We start from the raw sequence: 20,286 nt of genomic DNA, 5'->3' as shown, positions 1-20,286 counted from the left end.
ATACATACTACAACTCTAACTTTTTTAAAAAAATAAAAGGCTTTCAGTTTTGTTGGCATGCGGGATTTTAGTTCCCTGTCCAGGGACGGAACCCATGCCCCCTGCAGTGGAAGTGTGGAGTCCTAACCACTGGACCGCCAGGGAATTCCCTAACTCTATTTAAAACACATATGCAGGGGCTTCCCTGGTGGCACAGTGGTTAAGAATCCACCTGCCAATGCAGGGGACACGGGTTCGAGCCCTGGTCCGGGAAGATCCCACATGCCGCAGAGCCACTAAGCCCATGCGCCACAGCTGCTGAGCCTGTGCTCTAGAGCCTGCGAGCCACAACTACTGAGCCTGTGAGCCACAACTACTGGAGCCTGTGCACCTAGAGCCCGTGTTCCACAGCAAGAGAAGCCACCGCGATGAGAAGCCTGCACACCACAACAAAGAGTAGCCCCCGCTCGCCACAACTAGAGAAAGCCCGCACGCAGCAACAAAGACCCAACGCAGCCAAAAAAATAAATAATAATAATAATAATAATAAATAAATTCTTTAAAAAACACATATGCATTGGGGAAAGAACACAAAGCTTTTATTGATACAAATCTGTTTCTTTGAATCTATAATATTCTAATATTCAAAATACACTGTAGGGCTTCCCTGGTGGCGCAGTGGTTAAGAACCCGCCTGCCAATACAGGGGACACGGGTTCGAGCCCTGGTCCGGGAAGATCCCACATGCCGCGGAGCAACTAAGCCATGCGCCACAACTACTGAACCTGCGCTCTAGACCCCACAAGCCATAACCACTGAGCCCGCATGCCACAGCTACTGAAGCCCACACACCTACAGCCCGTGCTCCACAAGAGAAGCCACCACAATGAGAAGCCCACGAACCACAACGAAGAGTAGCCCCCGCTCGCAGCAACTAGAGCGCACACAGCAACAAAGACCCAATGCAACCAAAAAAACAAAAACAAAAACAAAAACATTGTAGCCTGAGGAGCTCCAGTGTTTATGGCCTAACTCAGCAATTCAACTGAATTCCCTAGGTCTCAGTTGAACCAGATAAGAATCAGTCAATTCTCCTGGTTCTAGGATCAAGACTGCTGTCTTCACAGTACCGTTAAATTGCCCAATTAAATATGTGAGGCTGCTTAATGCATTGGTGTTGGGAAATCTGCTTTATACAAATGCAGGTGTTCACGCAGTTTCACTTGATCAACAACCAAGAGTACAAGCGCTCTGCTTGCTCGGTGCTGTGGGGAATAAAGAACATCCAGGCCTGGACATTGCCTGAAGGCATCAGAGCAAGTGGGCGGGAATGTATGAACCTGTGGATTCCTCAAAACTCCCACACCTCCTCTCCTTGATTCTCTCCACTAATGGCCTTTCTTCTTACCGAACTGAGAACATGGAAGTAGTCTGAAGAATTGGGCAAGGTAAAAAAAACAGGTTCCTGGCCTCACACTTGGAGATTCTGATTCCACAGATGTGAGTGCAGTGGACTGCCAGGAACCTTCATTTTTTTTTTTTTTCCAGGAGAAAAAATATTTTTAAATTAGGTATAGCTGATTTAAGATACTATAGTAGGGCTTCCCTGGTGGCGCAGTGGTTGGGAGTCTGCCTGCTAATGCAGGGGACACGGGTTCGAGCCCTGGTCTGGGAGGATCCCACATGCCGCGGAGCGACTAGGCCTGTGAGCCACAACTACTGAGCCTGCGCGTCTGGAGCCTGTGCTCCTGCAACAAGAGAGGCCGCAATAGTGAGAGGCCTGCGCACCGCGATGAAGAGTGGCCCCCACTTGCCACAACTAGAGAAAGCCCTCGCACAGAAACGAAGACCCAACACAGCAAAAATAAATAAATAAATTAATAAACTCCTACCAACAACATCTTCTTAAAAAAAAAAAAAAGATACTATAGTAATTTCAGGTATAAAACATGGTGATTCAAAATTTTTATAGATTATACTCCATTTAAAGTTATTATAGGGCTTCCCTGGTGGTGCAGTGGTTGGGAGTCCGCCTGCCGATGCAGGGTACACGGGTTCGTGCCCCGGTCCGGGAGGATCCCGTGTGCCACGGAGCGGCTGGGCCCGTGAGCCGTGGCCGCTGGGCCTGTGCGTCCGGAGCCTGTGCTCCCCAGTGGGAGAGGCCACAGCGGTGAGAGGCCCGTGGACCGCAAAAAAAAAAAAAAAAAAAAAAGTTATTATAAAATGTTGGCTATATCCCCTGTGCTGTAAAATATTTACATTCTTGTAGCTTATTTATTTTATATAAAGTTTTTATCTCTTAAACCCCTCACCCTATCTTGCCCCTCTCCCTTCCCTCTCCCCATCAGTAACCACTAGTTTGTTCCCTATATCTGTGAATTTGTTTCTGTTTTGTTACATTCATTCATTTTTTTCTTTCCACTTTTTTAATTGACATATTGTTGATTTACAATATTGTTTTAGATGTACAACATAGTGATTCACAATTTTTAAAAGTTATACTCCAATTACAGTTATAAAATATTGGCTATATTGTCTGAACTGTACAATATATCCTGGTAGCTTATTTTATACACAGTAGTCTGTACCTCTTAATCCCCCACCCGCATGTTGCCCCTCCCCCTTCACTCTCCCCACTGGTAACCAGTAGTTTGTTCTTTGTATCTGAGTCTGTCTCTTTTTTGTCATATTCAGTAGTTTGTCTTATTTTTTAGATTCCACATATAAGTGATATTATACAATATTTGTCTTTGACTTATTTCACTAAGCATAATACACTCCAAGCCTATTCATTGTTGCAAGAGTTGCTGCAGATGGCAAGAGTTCATTCTTTTTATGGCTCAGCAGTATTCCATTGTATACATGTACACCATCTTCCTTATCCATTCACCTGTTGATGGACACCTAGGACGTTTCCATATCTTGGCTATTCTACTATTCTAAATAGTGATGCTGTGAACATTGGGGTGAATGTATCTTTTCAAATTAGTGTTTTCATTTTCTTTGGATATATACCCAGGAGTGAAGTGGAACTGCTGGACCATATGGTCGTTCTAATATTTTTACTTTTTTGAGGAAACTCCATACTGTTTCCCACAGTGGCTGCACCAATTTACATTCCCACCAACAGTGCACAAGGGTTCCCTTTTCTCCATAGCCTTACCACCATTTGTTATTTGTGGTCTTTTTGATGATAGCCAGTCTGACAGGTGTGAGATGATATCTTATTGTGGTTTTGACTTGCATGTCTCTAATGATTAACAATGTGGAGCAGCTTTTCATGTGCCTGTTGGCCATCTGTATGTCTTCTTTGGAAAATGTCTATTCAGGTCTTCTGCCTTTTTTTTTTTTTTTTTTGGCCGTGCTGTTCGGCTTACAGGATCCCAGTTCCCTGACCAGGGATCGAACCTGTGCCTCCTGAATTGGGAGCACAGAGTCTTAACCACTGGACCTCCAGGGAAGTCCCTCTACTCACTTTTTGATCGGGTTGTTTGATTTTTTTCATGTTGAGTTGTATGAGCTATTTATACATTTTGTAAATTAACCCATCAGTCGTATCATTTGCAAATATCTTCTATTTTGGTAAGCTATCTTTTTGTCGATGGTTTCCTTTGCTCTGCAACCTTGATTTGGTCCCATTTGTTTATTTTTGGTTTTGTGTCCTTTGCTTTAGGAGATGGATGCAAAAAATATTGCTATGATTTATGTCAAAGAGTGTTCTGCCTCTGTTTTCTTCTAGGAATTTTATGGTTTCTGGTCTCACATTTAGGGTCTTTAATCCACTTTTACTTTTTTTTTTTTTTTTTAATGCACCGTGTGGCTTGTGGGATCTTAGTTCCCTGACCCGGGCCCCTGGCAGGGGAAGTGCAGAGTCCTAACCACTGGACCGCCAGGGAATTCCCACACTTTGAGTTTACTTTTGTATATGGTGTGAGAAAATGCTCCAAATTCATTCTTTCACATGTAACTGTCTGGTTTTCCCAGCACCACTTACTGAAGAGACTGTCTCTTCCCCATTGCATATTGATGCTTCCTGTGTCATAGATTAATTGACCATAAGTGCATGGGTTTATTTCTGGGCTTTCTATTCTGTTTCATTGATGTGTCTGTTTCTGTTTCAGTACCATAGTGTTTTGATTACTGTAGCTTTGGTACAGTCTGAAGACAGGGAGCATGACAACTCAAGCTCTGCTCATCTTTCTCAAAATTGTTTTGGATATTGCAAGTCTTTTGTGTCTCCACAAAAGACTAAATGCCATTACTTCACAGGTGAATTATATCAAACATTTAGAGAAGAGCTAACACCCATCCTTCTCAAACTCATCCAAAAAATTGCAGAGGAAGGAACACTCCCAAACTCATTCTATGAGGCCACCATCACCCTGATACCAAAACCAGACAAAGATACTACAAAAAAAGAAAATTACACACCAATATCACTCATGAATATAGATGCAAAAATGCTCAACAAAATGCTAGCAAGTAGAATCCAACAACACATTAAAAGGATCATACACCATGATCAAGTGGGATTTATCCCAGGGATGCAAGGATTCTTCAATACACGCAAATCAATCAATGTGATACACCATATTAACAAATTGAAGAATAAAAACCATATGATCATCTCAATAGATGCAGAAAAAGCTTCTGACAAAATTCAACACCCATTTATGATAAAAACTCTCCAGAAAGTGGGCATAGAGGGAACCTACCTCAACATAATAAAGGCCATATACGACAAACCCACAGCAAACATCATTCTCAATGGTGAAAAACTGAAAGCATTTCCTCTAAGATCAGGAACAAGACAAGGATGTCCACTCTCACCACTATTATTCAACATAGTTTTGGAAGTCCTAGTCACGGCAATCAGAGAAGAAAAAGAAATAAAAGGAACACAAATTGGAAAAGAAGAAATAAAACTGTCACTGTTTGCAGATGACATGATACTATACATAGAGAATCCTAAAGATGCCACCAGAAAACCACTAGAGCTAATCAATGAATTTAGTAAAGTTTCAGGATACAAAATTAATGCACAGAAATCTCTTGCATTCCTATACACTAATGATGAAAAATCTGAAAGAGAAATTAAGGAAACACTCCCATTTACCACTGCAAGAAAAAGAATAAAATACCTAGGAATAAACCTACCTACGGAGACAAAAGACCTGTAGGCAGAAAACTATAAGACACTGATGAAAGAAATTAAAGATGATACCAACAGATGGAGAGATATGCCACGTTCTTGGATTGGAAGAATCAATATTGTGAAAATGACTATACTACCCAAAGCAACCTACAGATTCAGTGCAATCCCTATCAAATTACCAATGGCATTTTTTACGGAACTAGAACAAAAAATCTTAAAATTTGTATGGAGACACAAAAGACCCCAAATAGCCAAAGCAGTTTTGAGGGAAAAAAACGGAGCTGGAGGAATCAGACTCCCTGACTTCAGACTATACTACAAAGCTACAGTAATCAAGACAATATGGGGGCTTCCCTGGTGGCACAGTGGTTGAGAGTCCGCCTGCCGATGCAGGGGATGTGGGTTCGTGCCCTGGTCTGGGAAGATCCCACATGCCACGGAGCAGCTAGGCCCGTGAGCCATGGCCGCTGAGCCTGCATGTCCGGAGCCTGTGCTCTGCAACGGGAGAGGCCACAACAGTGAGAGGCCCACGTACCTCAAAAAAAAAAGGAAAAAAAAGAAAAAAAAAAAACAATATGGTACTGGCACAAAAACAGAAACATAGATCAATGGAACAAGACAGAAAGCCCAGAGATAAACCCACACACCTATGGTCAACTAATCTATGACAAAGGAGGCACGGATATACAATGGAGAAAAGACAGTCTCTTTAGTAAGGGTGCTGGGAAAACTGGACAGCTACATATAAAAGAATGAAATTGGAACACTCCCTAACACCATACTCAAAGTGGATTAGAGAGCTAAATGTAAAACTGGACATTATAAAACTCTTAGAGGAAAACATAGGAAGAACACTCTTTGACATAAAGCACAGCAAGATCTTTTTTGATCCACCTCCTAGAGTAATGGAAATAAAAACAAAAATAAACAAATGGGACCTAATGAAATTTCAAAGCTTTTGCACAGCAAAGGAAACCATAAACAAGACGAAAAGAGAACACTCAGAATGGGGAAAATATTTGCAAACGAATCAATGGACAAAGGATTATCTCCAAAATGTATCAACAGCTCATGCAGCTCAACATTAAAAAAACAAACAACCCAATCCAAAAATGGGCAGAGGCCTACATAGACATTTCTCCAAAGAAGACATACAGATGGCCAAGAAGCACATGAAAAGCTGCTTAACATCACTAATTATTACAGAAAGGCAAATCAAAACTACAATGAGGTATCACCTCACACCAGTTAGAATGGGCATCATCAGAAAATCTACAAACAACAAATGCTGGAGAGGGTGTGGAGAAAAGGGAACCCTCTTGCACTGTTGGTGGGAATGTAAATTGATACAGCCACTATGGAGAACAGTATGGAGGTTCCTTAAAAAACTAAAAACAGAATTACCATATGATCCAGCAATCCCACTACTGGGCCTATACCCAGAGAAAACCATAATTCAAAAAGACACATGCACCCCAATGTTCATTGCAGCACTATTTACAATAGCCAGGTCATGGAAGCAACCTAAATGTCCACCGACAGACGAATGGATAAAGAAGATGTGGTACATATATACGGTGGAATATTACTCGGCCATAAAAAGGAACGAAACTGGGTCTTTTGTTGAGACATGGATGGATCTAGAGACTGTCATATAGAGTGAAGTAAGTCAGAAAGAGAAAAACAAATATCGTATATTAACGCGTATATGTGGAACCTAGAAAAATGGTACAGATGAACCAGTTTGCAGGGCAGAAATTGAGACACAGATGTAGAGAACAAACGTATGGACACCAAGGGGGGAAAGTGGTGGTGGGGTGATGAATTGGGAGATTGGGATTGACATGTATACACTGATGTGTATAAAATTGATGACTAATAAGAACATGTTGTATAAAAAAATAAAATTCAAAAAACAAAAGACTAGGGCTTCCCTGGTGGCGCAGTGGTTGAGAGTCCGCCTGCCAATGCAGGGGACACAGGTTCGTGCCCCGGTCTGGGAAGATCCCACATGCTGCAGAGCGGTTGGGCCCGTGAGCCATGGCCGCTGAGCCTGTGCGTCCGGAGCCTGTGCTCCGCAACGGGAGAGGCCACAACGGTAAGAGGCCCATGTACCACAAAAAAAAAAAAAGACTAAATGCCATTAGTATTTTGATAGGGATTGCACTGAATCTGTAGATTGCCTTGGGTACTATGGTCATTTTAATAATATTAATTCTTCAAATCCAAGAACATGGAATATTGTTCCATCTGTTTGTGTCCTCTTCAATTTCTTTCATCAGTGTCTTATAGTTTTCGAAGTACAGGTCTTTTACTGCCTTAGATTTATTCCTTTTCTTTTTGATGCGATTGTAAGTGAGTTTCCTTAATTTCTCTTTCTGATAGTTTGTTGTTGGTGTATAGAAATTCAACAGATTTCTGTGTATTAATTTTGTATCCTGCAACTTTACTGAATTTATTGATGACCTCTAGTAGCTTTTTGGTGGCATCTTCAGGGTCTTCTATGTAACATGTCGTTTGCAGTGACAGTTTTACTTCTTCCTTTACAATCTGGATTCCTTTCTTTTTCTTCTGATTGCTGTGGATACAACTTCCAATACTATGCTGAATAAAAGTGGTGAGAGTGGGTGTCCTTGTTCCTGATCTTGAGGATATGCTTTCAGCTTTCCACTGCTGAGTATGATGTTAGCTGTGGGCTTATCATATATGGCCTTTATTATGTTGAGGCATGTTCCACCCACTTTGTGAAGAGTTTTTATCATAAATGGATGTTGAATTTTGTCAAAAGCTTTATCTGCACCTATTGAAATGATCTATAATTTTTATTCTTCAATTTGTTAATGTGGTATATCACACTGATTTGTGGATTGAAACATCCTTGCATCCCTGGAATAAGCTCCCAGTTGATCATGGTGTGTATTTTTAATGTATTGGTGCATTCAGTCTGCTAGTATTTTGTTGAGGATTTTTGTATCTATGTTCATCAGTGATACTGGCCTGTAATTTTATTTTTTGTGATATCTTTGGTTTGGTATCAGGGTGATGCTGGCTTCATAGAATGAGTTTAGGATCACTCCTTCCTCCGCAATTTTTTTGAATAGTTTGAGAAGGATAGGTGTTAACTCTTCTCTAAACATTTGGTAGAATTCACCTGTGAAGTGATCTGGTCCTGGACTTTTGTTGGAAGTTTTTTTAAATTACTGATTCATTACCGGTAATTGGTCTGTTCATATTTTCTATTTCTTTCTAATTCATCTTGGGAGATTATACGTTTCTAGGAATTTATTCTCTGCTTCTGGGTTGTCCATTTTATTGGCATATAGTTTTCATAGAAATCTCCTTTGATCCTTTGTATTTCTGTAGTATCAGTTGTAACTTCTCCTTTTTCTGATTTTATCGCCTTAGGCCCTCTCTCTTTTCTTCTTTTTTTTTTTTTTGCGCGGTACGTGGGCCTCTCACTGCTGTGGCCTCTCGTGCCGCGGAGCACAGGCTCCGGACGTGCAGGCTCAGCAGCCATGGCTCATGGGCCCAGCCGCTCTGCGGCATGTGGGATCTTCCCGGACTGGGGCACGAACCCGTGTCCCCTGCATCGGCAAGCAGACTCTGAACCGCTGCGCCACCAGGGAAGCCCTCTCTTTTCTTCTTGATAAGTTTGGCTAAAGGTTTATCAATCTTGTTTATCTCTTCTTACTTTCATTGATCTTTTCAATTTTTTTTAGTCTCTATTTCATTTATTTCTGCCCTAATCTTTATTACTTCTTTCCTCTACTAACTTTGGGTTTGTTTGTTCTTCGTTTTCTAGTTCCTTTAGGTGTAAGGGTAGGTTGTTTGAGATTTTTATTTCCTGAGGTAGGCTCCTATTGCTATAAACTTCCCTCTTAGAACTGCCGTTGCTGCATCCACAGATTTTGGATTATTGTTTTCATTTGGTCTCCAGATAATTTTTATTTCTTTTTTCATTTCTTCAGTGATCCATTGGTTGTTTAGCAGCATATTGTTCAGCCTCCACTTGTTAGTTTTTTTTGCAGTTTTCTTCTTGTATTTGATTTCTACTCTCATAGCACTGTGGCTGGAAAAAATGCTTGATATGATTTCAATTTTCTTAAATTTACTAACACTTGGTTTGTGGCCTAGCATGTAATATATCCTGGAGAATGTTCCATATGCACTTGAAAAGAATTTGTATTCTGCTGCTTTTGGAGGAATGTTCTCCATATAAACCCATTTGGTCTAATGTGTCACTTAAGGCCAGTGTTTCCTTATTGACTTCTTGTCTGATGTGTCCATTAATATAAGTGAAATATTAAGGTTCCCTACTATTATTGTGTTAGTGTCAATTTCTTCCTTTATGTCTGTTAATATTTTCTTTATATATTCAGGTGTTCCTATGTCTGGATGCATGTATGTTTACAATTGTTATATCTTCTTACTGGATTGATCCCTTGATCATTATGTAATGTCCTTCTTTGTCTCTCGTTACAGTCTTTGTTTTAAAGTCTGTTTTGTATGATATACGTATTGCTACCCAGGTTTCTTTCGATTTCCATCTGCATGGAACACCTTTTTCCATCCCCTCACTTTCAGTCTGTGTGTGTGTCTTTAGATCTGAAGTGAGTCATATATAGGCAGCATATATATGGGTCTTGTTTTTGTATCCATTCAGGCACTCTATGTCTTTTGATTGGGGCACTTAGTCCATTTACATTTAAAGTAATTATTGATAGGTATGTACTTATTGCCATTTCATTAGTTGTTTGGGGGTTGTTTTTGTAGTTCTTTTTGTTCCTTTCTTCTTTTGTTCTCTTCCCTTATGATGTGATAACTATCTTTGGTGTTATGTTTGAATTCTTTTCTCTTTTTTGTATATCTATTATAGATTTTTGGTTTGTGGTTACCATGAGGTTTATATATAGCAATCTATATATATATATATATATATGTGGTTATTTTAAGTTGCTGATCTCTTAAGTTCAAATGTATTTTTACTCCCCTCCCACCCCGTTAGTTTTTGACATCATATTTTACAACTTTTTGTTTTGTGTACCCCTTACTTACTTATTGTAGATATGGGTGATTTTACTGTCTTTTTTTGTGTGTGTGTGGTACACGGGCCTCTCACTGCTGTGGCTTCTCCTGCTGCAGAGCACAGGCTCCAGATGTGCAGGCCCAGTGGCCATGGCCCACGGGCCAGCCGCTCCGTGGCATGTGGGATCTTCCCGGACCGGGTCACGAACCTGTGTCCCCTGCATTGGCAGGCGGACCCTCAACCACTGCGCCACCAGGGAAGCCTTTTCTAGTGTATTTTTCATTTCAGTTATTTTCATCCATTTGGTTCTTCCCTACATCTTCTATCTTCTCTCTGTTAATCTTCTCGCTATGTTCATCCATTCTTCTCCCAAGTTCCTTGATCATCTTTATGATCATGACCTTCAACTCTTTATCAGGTAGTTTGCCTATCTCCACTTCACTTAGTTCTTCTTCTGGGGTCTTAACTTGCTCCTTTGATTGGAACATGCTCCTCTGTTGCTTCATTTTGCCCAATTTGCTGTTTTTATTTCTGTGTACCTGGTAGGTTCATTATGTTTCCTGACCTTAGAGAAATGGCCTTTCGTAGGAGATGTCCTATGCATCCCAGCAGTTCACTTCCCTCTGGTCACCACAGCTATATGCTCTAGGGCTGCCCCATATTGTGTGGGCCCTTCTGCTGTGGTGGGGCTGACTAGGCGTAGGTGGCCCAGTAGGCGTGGCTGGCCCCTGGTCTGGTTAGTTGCCAGGCTCTGCCTTGTGCAGTGGCTGCCAGCCACTGGTTGGCAAGATCTTCATTTTTTATAAGCTCTATAGGGGGTTCCTATGAACATCCAGGTTTGGCAACCAATGGTTAAAAGGATGTTTGTTTATTTATTCAACTACTAGGTGCTGAGTCCCAGGCATTTACACAGTGCCATGAGTTCAGCTGTCTTGGTCCCTCCCCCCAGCATCTGCTTTCCCAGCTCTCACCAGCTCGTCTCAAAGCCAAGTCCTCTACTTATCCACTGGATCCCACTTCCTCTCACGTTCTCAAGGACATAACTTTAAGGTTCTTCCCCCTGCCTGCTATATTATCAAGTTTTATTTCTCTGCTGGATCATTCCCATTAGAATACAAACATATGGGGCTTCCCTGGTGGCACAGTAGTTGAGAATCTGCCTGCCAATGCTGGGGACATGGGTTCAATCCCTAGTCTGGGAAGATTCCACGTGCCGCGGAGCAACTAAGCCCGTATGCCACAACTACTGAGCCGGTGCTCTACAGCCTGTGTGCCACAGCTACTTAGCCGCATATCACAACTACTGAAGCCCATGCGCCTAGAGCCCGTGCTCCGCAACGAGAAGCCACCGCAATGAGAAGCCTGCACACCACAACGAAGAGTAGCCTCTGCTCACCGCAACTAGAGAAAAGCCCGTGCACAGCAACGAAGACCCAATGCGGCCAAAAATAAATAAATTTATTTAAAAAAAAAAAGAATACAAACATACTTTTATTTTCTCCCATTCTTTAAAAAAACAAAACAAAAACCTCTTGTCTTCCACTGGACAAATTGGGAACAATCTGAACATTGAAAATAATCACTATCCTAACTAATTGTAATATAAAACATAAATAAAAACCTTAAGCCCATAATGATACTCAAAAACAGAAAGAATTAAAACAAAAAACCTCCTTGGTCACTACTATGGCACCTACTCCATAACTATTTACTCTGGAAATACAGGAAAATAATTAAGGTTTATCCAGCCTGATTAAGATGAACTTCAGCTCATGCAGTTAATAAAGGAAAGCTCTTCTTTACCGAAAAAACACACCCAAATTAGATTAATTGATTCAGACCAGACAAGCATCATAACTGGCTACTAGAAGCATTAGGTTAAAGGTTTTTTGGGAAGAGGGTATCCCATAAATCACTTGCTGACTGCAAAGAAGAAAATGTACTTTTAAAAGGAGAGATTAAAAAATAATAATAAATAAATAAATAAATAAATAAATAAAAGGAGAGATTATCTGTTACCACCTTAATCAAGTGATCAAATTTGTTCTAGATAATATAGGGTCAATCTGACATTAAATGCCTCCTAATGAGATGTAATTTGTTGAGATATATATACATCTCAACAAAATAAATATATAGTTATAGTTGATTTTTTTTGGGCTGTGCCACGTGGCTTGTGGGATTTTAGTTCTCCAACGAGGGATCAAACCCAGGCCCTTGGCAGTGAAAGTGCTGAGTCCTAACCACTGGACCACCAGGGAATTCCTATAGTTGATTATATATATGCATACATATATATTCCTAGAAGAAAACAGAAAGAGGCAGAAAAAAAATCTTGAAGAAATAATGGTCAAATATTCCCTAAACTTCGTGAAAGACATAAATTTACGTACTCAAGAAGCTCAGAGAACCCCAAGCAGCATAAATTCAAAGAAGGGGCTTCCCTGGTGGCGCAGTGGTTAAGAATACTCCTGTCAAGCAGGGGACACGGGTTCGAGCCCTGGACAGGGAAGATCCTACATGCCGTGGAACAACTAAGCCCGTGTGCCACAACTACTGAGCCTGAGCTCTAGAGCCCGCAAGCCACAACTACTAAAGCCTGTGCTCATAGAGCCCCTGCTCCACAACAAGAGAAGCCAGGACAATGAGAAGCCTGCACACCGCAACGAAGAGTAGCCTGCACTCGCCACAACTAGAGAAAGCCCGCACACAGCAACAAAGACACAACACAGCCCCAAATAACTAAGTAAATAAATAAATAAATTCAAAGGAGACCACATCTAAGTACATAAACCATCAACTGTGAAAATCCAAATATAAGAAAAGAAGTGTTAAAAAGCAGCCAGGGACTCCCCTGGTGGCGCAGTGGTTAAGAATCTGCCTGCCAACGCAGGGGACATGGGTTTGAGCCCTGGTCCAGGAAGATCCCACATGCTGCAGAGCAACTAAGCCTGTGCACCACAGCTACTGAGCCTGCACTCTAGAGTCCACGAGCCACAACTACTGAAGCCCATGTGCCTAGAGCCCATGCTATGCAACAACAGAAGCCACCACAGTGAGAAGCTGGCACACCACAGCGAAGAGCAACCCCTGTTCGCCACAACTAGAGAAAGCCTGCGCGGCAACGAAGACCCAGCGCAGCCAAAAATAAATAAATAAATTTATTTTAAAAAAAAAGAAAAGTAAAAGAGGGCTTCCCAGGTGGTGCAGCAGTAAAGAATCCGCCTGCCAATGCAGGGCACACAGGTTTGAGCCCTGGTCCAGGAAGATCCCACATGCTGCGGAGCAACTAAGCCCATGCACCACAACTATTGAGCCTGCGCTCTAGAGCCCGCAAGCCACAACTTATGAAGCCCATGTGCCACAACTACTGAAGCCTGCACGCCTAGAGCCCATGCTCCACACCAAGAGAAGCCACTGCAATGAGAAGCCCGTGCACTGCAACAAAGAGTAGCCCCTGCTCTCAGCAACTAGAGAAAACCTGTGTGCAGCAGTGAAGACCCAATGCAGCCAGAAGTTAAATAAATGAATAAATAAATTTATTTTTAAAAAAAGTAAAAGAATTTGTCATCAGCAGAACTGCACTACAAAAAGTACTAAGGAAAAATTTCCAGGTTAAAGGGAAGTGATGGAAACTGGATGTTCGGGAAGAAATGAAGAGCACCGGAAACAGTAAATATACGAGTAAGTATAAAAGACTATTCTTTCCTCTTAATTTCTGTAAGATAAAAATTATATGGTTATATTGTGGAGTTTATAAAGTATGTAGATGAAACAAATATGACAACTATTGCATAAAAGGTGGAGGAGAGGGTCGCAAAGTTTGCACATTTTCTAGGAAGCTGACTGTGAAAAGTTAATGATGCATATTGTAATCCCTAGAGCAACCACTGGGGGGGAAAAACAAAGCAATTACATGTAGCTGAAATAACAACAGACAAAGTCAAATGGAATTAAAAAAAATTTTCAACTGTTCAAAAGACAGGAAAGAAGGAAGAGAGGAACAAAAAACAGAAGGGTAAAACAGAAAAAAAAAAAAAGTAAAATGGTAGACCTAAATCCAACCTTAGCAAAAATTATTAACTATTAATGAACTAAACACTCCAATTAAATTCTCAGCTCTCATCTTGCCTAGCCTATAAGCAAAATTTGTCACAGCTGATTATTCTTTCCCTGAATCATTTTCTTCTCCTGGCTCCTAGGACACCACATTCATTTATTTTTCTTCCTACCTCACAAGCTGTGCTCCTGTTCAGTGCCCTGCCTCAGAACTGAGAACTGAGTCCAGAAATAGCCCTGGGACTCAGTGCTTGATCCTCCTCTTTCTTAGAACTCCCTTGGCCTAGTTTCAAAGTCCAATTCTGCCCACTCTTGGCCCAGACCTGTCTCCTCAACTCCTTATATCTACTGGCGTGTTCACTATCTCCACCCAGATGTCTAACAAACAACTGTCCACCTCGTCGGACATGTCCACACAACTTATTTTGCCCTAAATCTACTCTACCCTGAGTAACCAGCCCTATTTCAAGTGAAGAGCATGAATCCCTTTGATTGCTCACATCAAAAGCCTGGAGTTATCATAAACTCCTCTTTTTCTCTCACACCCTGCATTCAGTTCATCAAGTAATTGATCCTATTGGTTCTACCTCCAAAATACATCCAGAGTGCAACTACTACTCATACAACCTTGGTCCCGGCTACCATCACCTCTTGCCTAGATTACTGAACAGGCCTCTGCATCCATCTCCCTGCTTCTATCCTAGGTCTTTACAATCTGTTCTGAGTACAGCAACCAAATGATTCTTTTAAAATAGAAGTCAGAGGGAATTCCCTAGCAGTTCAGTGGTTAGGACTTGGCGCTTTCACTGCGGTGGCCTGGTTCAATCCCTGGTCAAGGAACTAAGATCCCACAAGCCACGCAGTGCGGCCCCAAAAATAAATAAAACAGAAGTCAGATAGTATAACCGTTCATCAAAACCCTGCAGTGGCTCCCCATGTCACTCAGAGTAAACGCTAAATCCTCACACTGGCTTTATTTATATTTATTTATTTATTTATTTATTTTTTGCGGTACACGGGCCTCTCACTGTTGTGGCCTCTCCCGTTGCAGAGCACAGGCTCCGGACGCGCAGGCTCAGCGGCCATGGCGCATGGGCCCAGCCGCTCCGCGGCATGTGGGATCCTCCCGGACCGGGGCACGAACCCGTGTGCCCTGCATTGGCAGGCAGATTCTTAACCACTGTGCCACCAGGGAAGCCCCTCTCACACTGGCTTTAAAAGGCCCCACATGATCTGGTCTCCATTTCCCCTCTAACCTCACCCGGTACTGCTCTCCTTCTCACCTGTCCCCAGATGCAGTGGCTTCTTTGCTGTCCTTTAACTCATCAGACATATTCTTGCCTGAAGGCCTTTACACTCGTTCTTCCCTCTGCCTGGTACTCTTCTCCATATATCCACATGGCAAACTCCCTTACCTTCCCCTTGCTTGGATAGACGCCATCTTCTTAATAGGGCCTCTCTTAATAACCATCCTAGAACTCCTGGTTAGTTTACCCTACTCTACTTTTATTTATGGATTTATCACTGGGCAAAAACATATACTGGACCACTTACTTATTATGTATATTTTAACTTATCTGTCTCCCCTACTGCAATGTATATTCCACAAGGGGAGGGTTCTTTGTCTCTTTCATTCTCGACTGTATCTCCATAACTGAATGAATGAACGCTAAGTGCCAAAGAGGAGGAGATAAAATGCCTCGTGCAGTAGCAGGGGGCACCAGGGGAGCAGAGAGGCCTTCCCGTGCGTGGGCTCTGCCTACCTCCCTCCAGTCTTATCCTGTACCTTTCTCTTCCTGTTCATTGCTTTCCAGCTGCACTGGCCTTCTTGATTCTTTTTTTTTAATTTTAAAAAAAATTTATCTATTTGGTTGTGTTGGGTCTTCCTTGCTGCACGCAGGCTTTCTCTAGTTGCATTGAGCAGGGGCTATTCTTCGTTGCAGTGCGCAGGATTCTCATTGCAGTGGTTTCTCTTGTTATGGAGCTCGGGCTTTAGGCGCATGGGCTTCAGTAGTTGTGGTGCACGTGCTTACTTGCTCCGCGGCCTGTGGGATCTTCCTGGACCAGGGATCGAACCCGTGTCCCCTGCATTGGCAGGCGGATTCTTAACCACTGTGCCACCAGGGAAGTCCCCTGATTCTTTAATACAGCAAGACTGTCCCATCATAGGGCCTTTGCACTAGCTGTCCACACTGCCTAGACAACTCTTACCCTCTCCTTTGAACGGCTGGATCCCTCTTCTTTGCATGGTTGGATCCTTCTTGTAGTTCATGTCTCTGCTTAAATATCAAGTCTTCAGAGCAGGATTCCCTGCCACCCAATCTGATATACCTCCTCCATGACTTTCTGAACACCTCATCCTACTTTAATTCTCAGTATAGCCCTTATCAGTACCTGAAAATTTCTTCTCAATTCTTTTTAACAGTTGTCCTCACCCACACTATTAAATTCCATACTACAAAGTAAGCTCCACAAAATAGACTTAACTGTGCTATTCATCACCATATCCCCAGCGCCTACGACAGTGCTTGACAAGGAACAGGTGCTCAATTAACACTTATTGAGTGGATGGAGGCAGGTGAACTTGACCCTATGGGTGGATTCACTCTTCTCTTCCAAAGGGCATCAAGCTGTCCCTGGGGACCTTTAGGATGCCAATCCACAGGGAAGAGAAGGCTCCTGTTTTTGAAGTTAAGGGGAGAAAGAATCTCACCTCTGAATGGTTTCTTCCTGTTCCTTAACCATGTGTGCCAACTGCTGGAAGATGGAGCCCAGCTCAACAATTGTGGACTCAATATTCTGCATGGTGTCTGCCCGGCTCTGGATGTAGGAATCCTTCAGAGGAGAGACAGCATACATGAGCACTGGGAGCTTCTGCAGGGGAGGGCCTGCCTCTTCAGGACCCTCCAGTTTGCCATTCCACCCATGGCACATTCCAAACACTTGCTTGTGACCACAGAGGAAAACAGAGGAGCAACTCCTCCCAAGCTCAGAGCGTGGATACCTGCTCATCAATGAGCTGCAGTTGCTGGCTGGTCCTAGAGTCCATCATGTCAATGGCCACGTCCCCAGAGGCTCGAGACTCTGCCCCCAAAACCACAGCACCGCCTCCTGGGGGAAGAAAGAAGACATGGCACTTCTTAGTGGTTAAAAGGTTCAAAGCCCACATGCTCTGGATTTGAATCCCAGCTCTGGCACTTACTAGCCTTGTGACCCTGGACAAGTCATTTAACCTCTCTGAGCCTCAGTTTCCTCACCTGTAAAATGGGGGATAATAATAGTTGCTTTCTCAAAAGGTGGTTGTGAAAATTAAATGACAGAATGGGAATACAACGAGTAAGTGCAAAAAAAATTAGAAACTGTCATTCTTCTGAACATGATTGAGTTCACCCCCAACACTGAGAATGCTGGAGACTAGGTGTGGATCATAAATCCCAGCAATCAGGTCTGACCTCTGAGAGAAAAAGCCTAGCAACCTCCTTGGCCCTCCATTCTCCTACCCAACCCCTGCCTTTGGAAGATACCAGAACCAGAGTAACTAAGCCTTATCCCTCAGGGCTTCCTGTATTGCCTGTGACTTACCTAGGTGGTTGGGGGCAAGGGGCAGGGCTGACACGGGTGCCCGGGAGAACTGCTCCCGCCGGCTCCTCTGCTGCTTCAGGTTCTAGGGTTGGGGAAGAAATGCAAAGGTCCTGAGGCCGCTGGAAAGTGGGCACATTGAAGAGATTCCTCCTGTGACCCTGTTGCCCTTGCCCTTCCACTTGTCCCCTTCCCACTTCCCTCTGGGGCCCTCACCCCTGATTCCTATCCCTCCTACACAGATTCTTCTCACCTCTGTCCTCACTTCTAAAACTGATTTGAAGTCATTGGACATGGAGGCCAGTTTTGACTGAAAGAAAAGGAGAGAAGGTCAGCCAGAGAAGACAACGCCTTCCCCCTTCTGCCTCCCCCTCTCCCGGGTAACCCACCTGCAGGGAGACCACGATGGTGTTGGAATGGGTTTGCAGGTGCCGGCCGCTCTGGCTGCCCTTGGCTCTCACGAAATCTTGAAGCTGGGCGATTTGTTTGTTAAGGCTATTGATGTCCTGGTGAAAGAGCCAACAGAAAAACTGAGTATCAACCATGGGGTCCTCAGCCAGCATCTCTCCCACATGGACATCTCTGGCAGGGATGGCAGGGTGGACATGACTAGCAGGGGTGATGGTATCTTGGACAGACCAGAAGGGCCTGCTGGGATAGTCCAAGCTCTGGAGTTTGCTCAGGCTCAGTGCCTGCGGGGTAGAGCCAGAAAGAGGTGAAATACGGCCCCGTCCATTCGTAAAGACCTGAGGTGTTTACTCCCTCCACCCTGCTGTCCTACCCCCACTGTGAGGCCATGCTCGTGGCCATAGAACCCTTCAAAAGGCCAAAATCTCAGACCCAGAGCATGCTGAGCAACAAAGCATCTGTGCCGTACTCAGGAGACGGGAAGAGTCAAAGGCACCATGGCTTCCCAGAAGCATCAACGAAATGCTTTTTATATACAGAATTCGTTTTAAAAATTACTATTGCAAAAGAGTGAAAGATGTGACTTCTCTAACATTATACACGATGAATTAGTAGCACAGCCAGGCTTTCTACACCAGGCCAATGGATTATCTGCTTCCCAATCCTGCCTGCCAAGGGGCTCGTGAGACAAGGGAGATGAAGGAGGCGGCTGGGAGTGGCAGAGAAAGCTTGCCACTCCAGGACAGCAAAGTCCAGGGAAGGACCAGAAAAAGAAGAGGAGGAGGAAGAGGTCAAAAATAGTGAGCTCAAGATACAGGCTAGGAAAAAAACTAGATTAGGGACTTCCCGGGTGGTACAGTGGTTAAGAATCCACCTGCCAATGCAGGGGATGCGGGTTCGAGCCCTGGTCCGGAAGAACCCACGTGCCACGGAGCAACTAAGCCCGTGAGCCTCAACTACTGAGCCTGCGCTCTAGAGCCCTCGAGCCACAACTACTGAGCCCACATGCCACAACTACTGAAGCCCGCGCTCCTAGAGCCCGTGCTCTACAACAAGAGAAGCCACCGCAATGAGAAGCCCACACTGCAACGAAGAGTAGCCCCCGCTTGCTGCAACTAGAGAAAGCCCGCGCGCAGCAACAAAGACCCAACGCAGCCAAAATATAAATAAATAAATAAAAGTCTTTAAAAACCCAAAAAACTAGATTAGGCAACTTCTAGAGTCCCTCCAATAGCACCCCAGTTAGTAGCCCTCCAATCAGTATCCTAGCCCCAAAGATTCTCTCGAGACCCCTGGACGATTTCTGCTGCTGACTGCTCTGTCCCTTTGGAGTTAATGGAGCCTGCTCACAGCCATGTGTCCAAAACTGCATTCCAGGCTTTTCCCCCATAAAATATCCTCCCCCAATAGCTTAGAAAATGGCACCACTCCCCACTTAGTTGCCCAAGCTAGAAGCTTCTAAGTCACATACTGACATCTCCTTAACCCAACCTATATGCCACAGCACAACCATAACCTACACTGAGCGTTTACTACATACTCAGCACTTTATGAACAGAACAGCAGTCTCGGGTTTGATTACTGTGCACACTTACTGTGCTAAGCAGCTTATGACTTTCTCTTAACATAGAAAACAACTCTTAATTTCCCCCCCAGAGCTATTCCCCCTTCCTTCTTTGCCACTTTGGTAAATGGCACCACCGCTCACCAGGTGCTCAAACAAAAACCTTAAGAAGTCATCCTCAATTCCTCTCTGTTCCCTTAAGCCACAAGGAACCCACAAAGAACCCAGCTGATTCCAACATATACTCTGAATGTGTCCACTCATCTCCTTCTCTAACAAAGCCACCCTAGTCCAAACTGTCCTCTCTCTAAAAATTGCCCAGAGCCTCCTAAGTGATCTTCCTTTTAGAATTTGCCCCCTACAATCCACTTTCTACACACCAACCAGAGTGATCTTCTAAACCAAAAACAGTGCACGTCATTCCCCTGCTTCAAAATCTTCCAAGGGCTTCCCACTAAATTTAGTACACGATCCAAATTCCTTACCTGGCTTACACGGGCCATGTGGTCTCGCCCC

General features: G+C 43.4%; 1 protein-coding gene across 3 annotated transcripts in view; it reads right to left on the bottom strand.

Annotated features, from left to right (window-relative positions):
- STX5 (syntaxin 5) overlaps positions 1 to 20,286 on the bottom strand; it is a 28,708-nt gene that overhangs the window by 3,845 nt on the left and 4,577 nt on the right. For all 3 annotated transcript variants that reach the window (XM_082627216.1, XM_082627217.1, XM_082627218.1), the window contains exons 6-10: positions 18,188 to 18,304; positions 18,052 to 18,108; positions 17,802 to 17,883; positions 17,224 to 17,330; positions 16,933 to 17,054 (exon numbers count right to left, since the gene is read on the bottom strand). In XM_082627216.1, coding sequence (XP_082483342.1) covers positions 16,933 to 17,054; positions 17,224 to 17,330; positions 17,802 to 17,883; positions 18,052 to 18,108; positions 18,188 to 18,304 — 485 coding nt within the window. The remainder of the gene's footprint in view (positions 1 to 16,932; positions 17,055 to 17,223; positions 17,331 to 17,801; positions 17,884 to 18,051; positions 18,109 to 18,187; positions 18,305 to 20,286) is intronic.

This window comes from Mesoplodon mirus, assembly GCF_964341445.2.
Source record: "Mesoplodon mirus genome assembly, chromosome: 7".
Lineage (NCBI taxonomy): Eukaryota > Metazoa > Chordata > Mammalia > Artiodactyla > Ziphiidae > Mesoplodon > Mesoplodon mirus.
The sequence above is the reverse complement of the archived record's forward strand: the minus strand, read 5'-3'. Positions and strand labels throughout refer to the sequence as shown.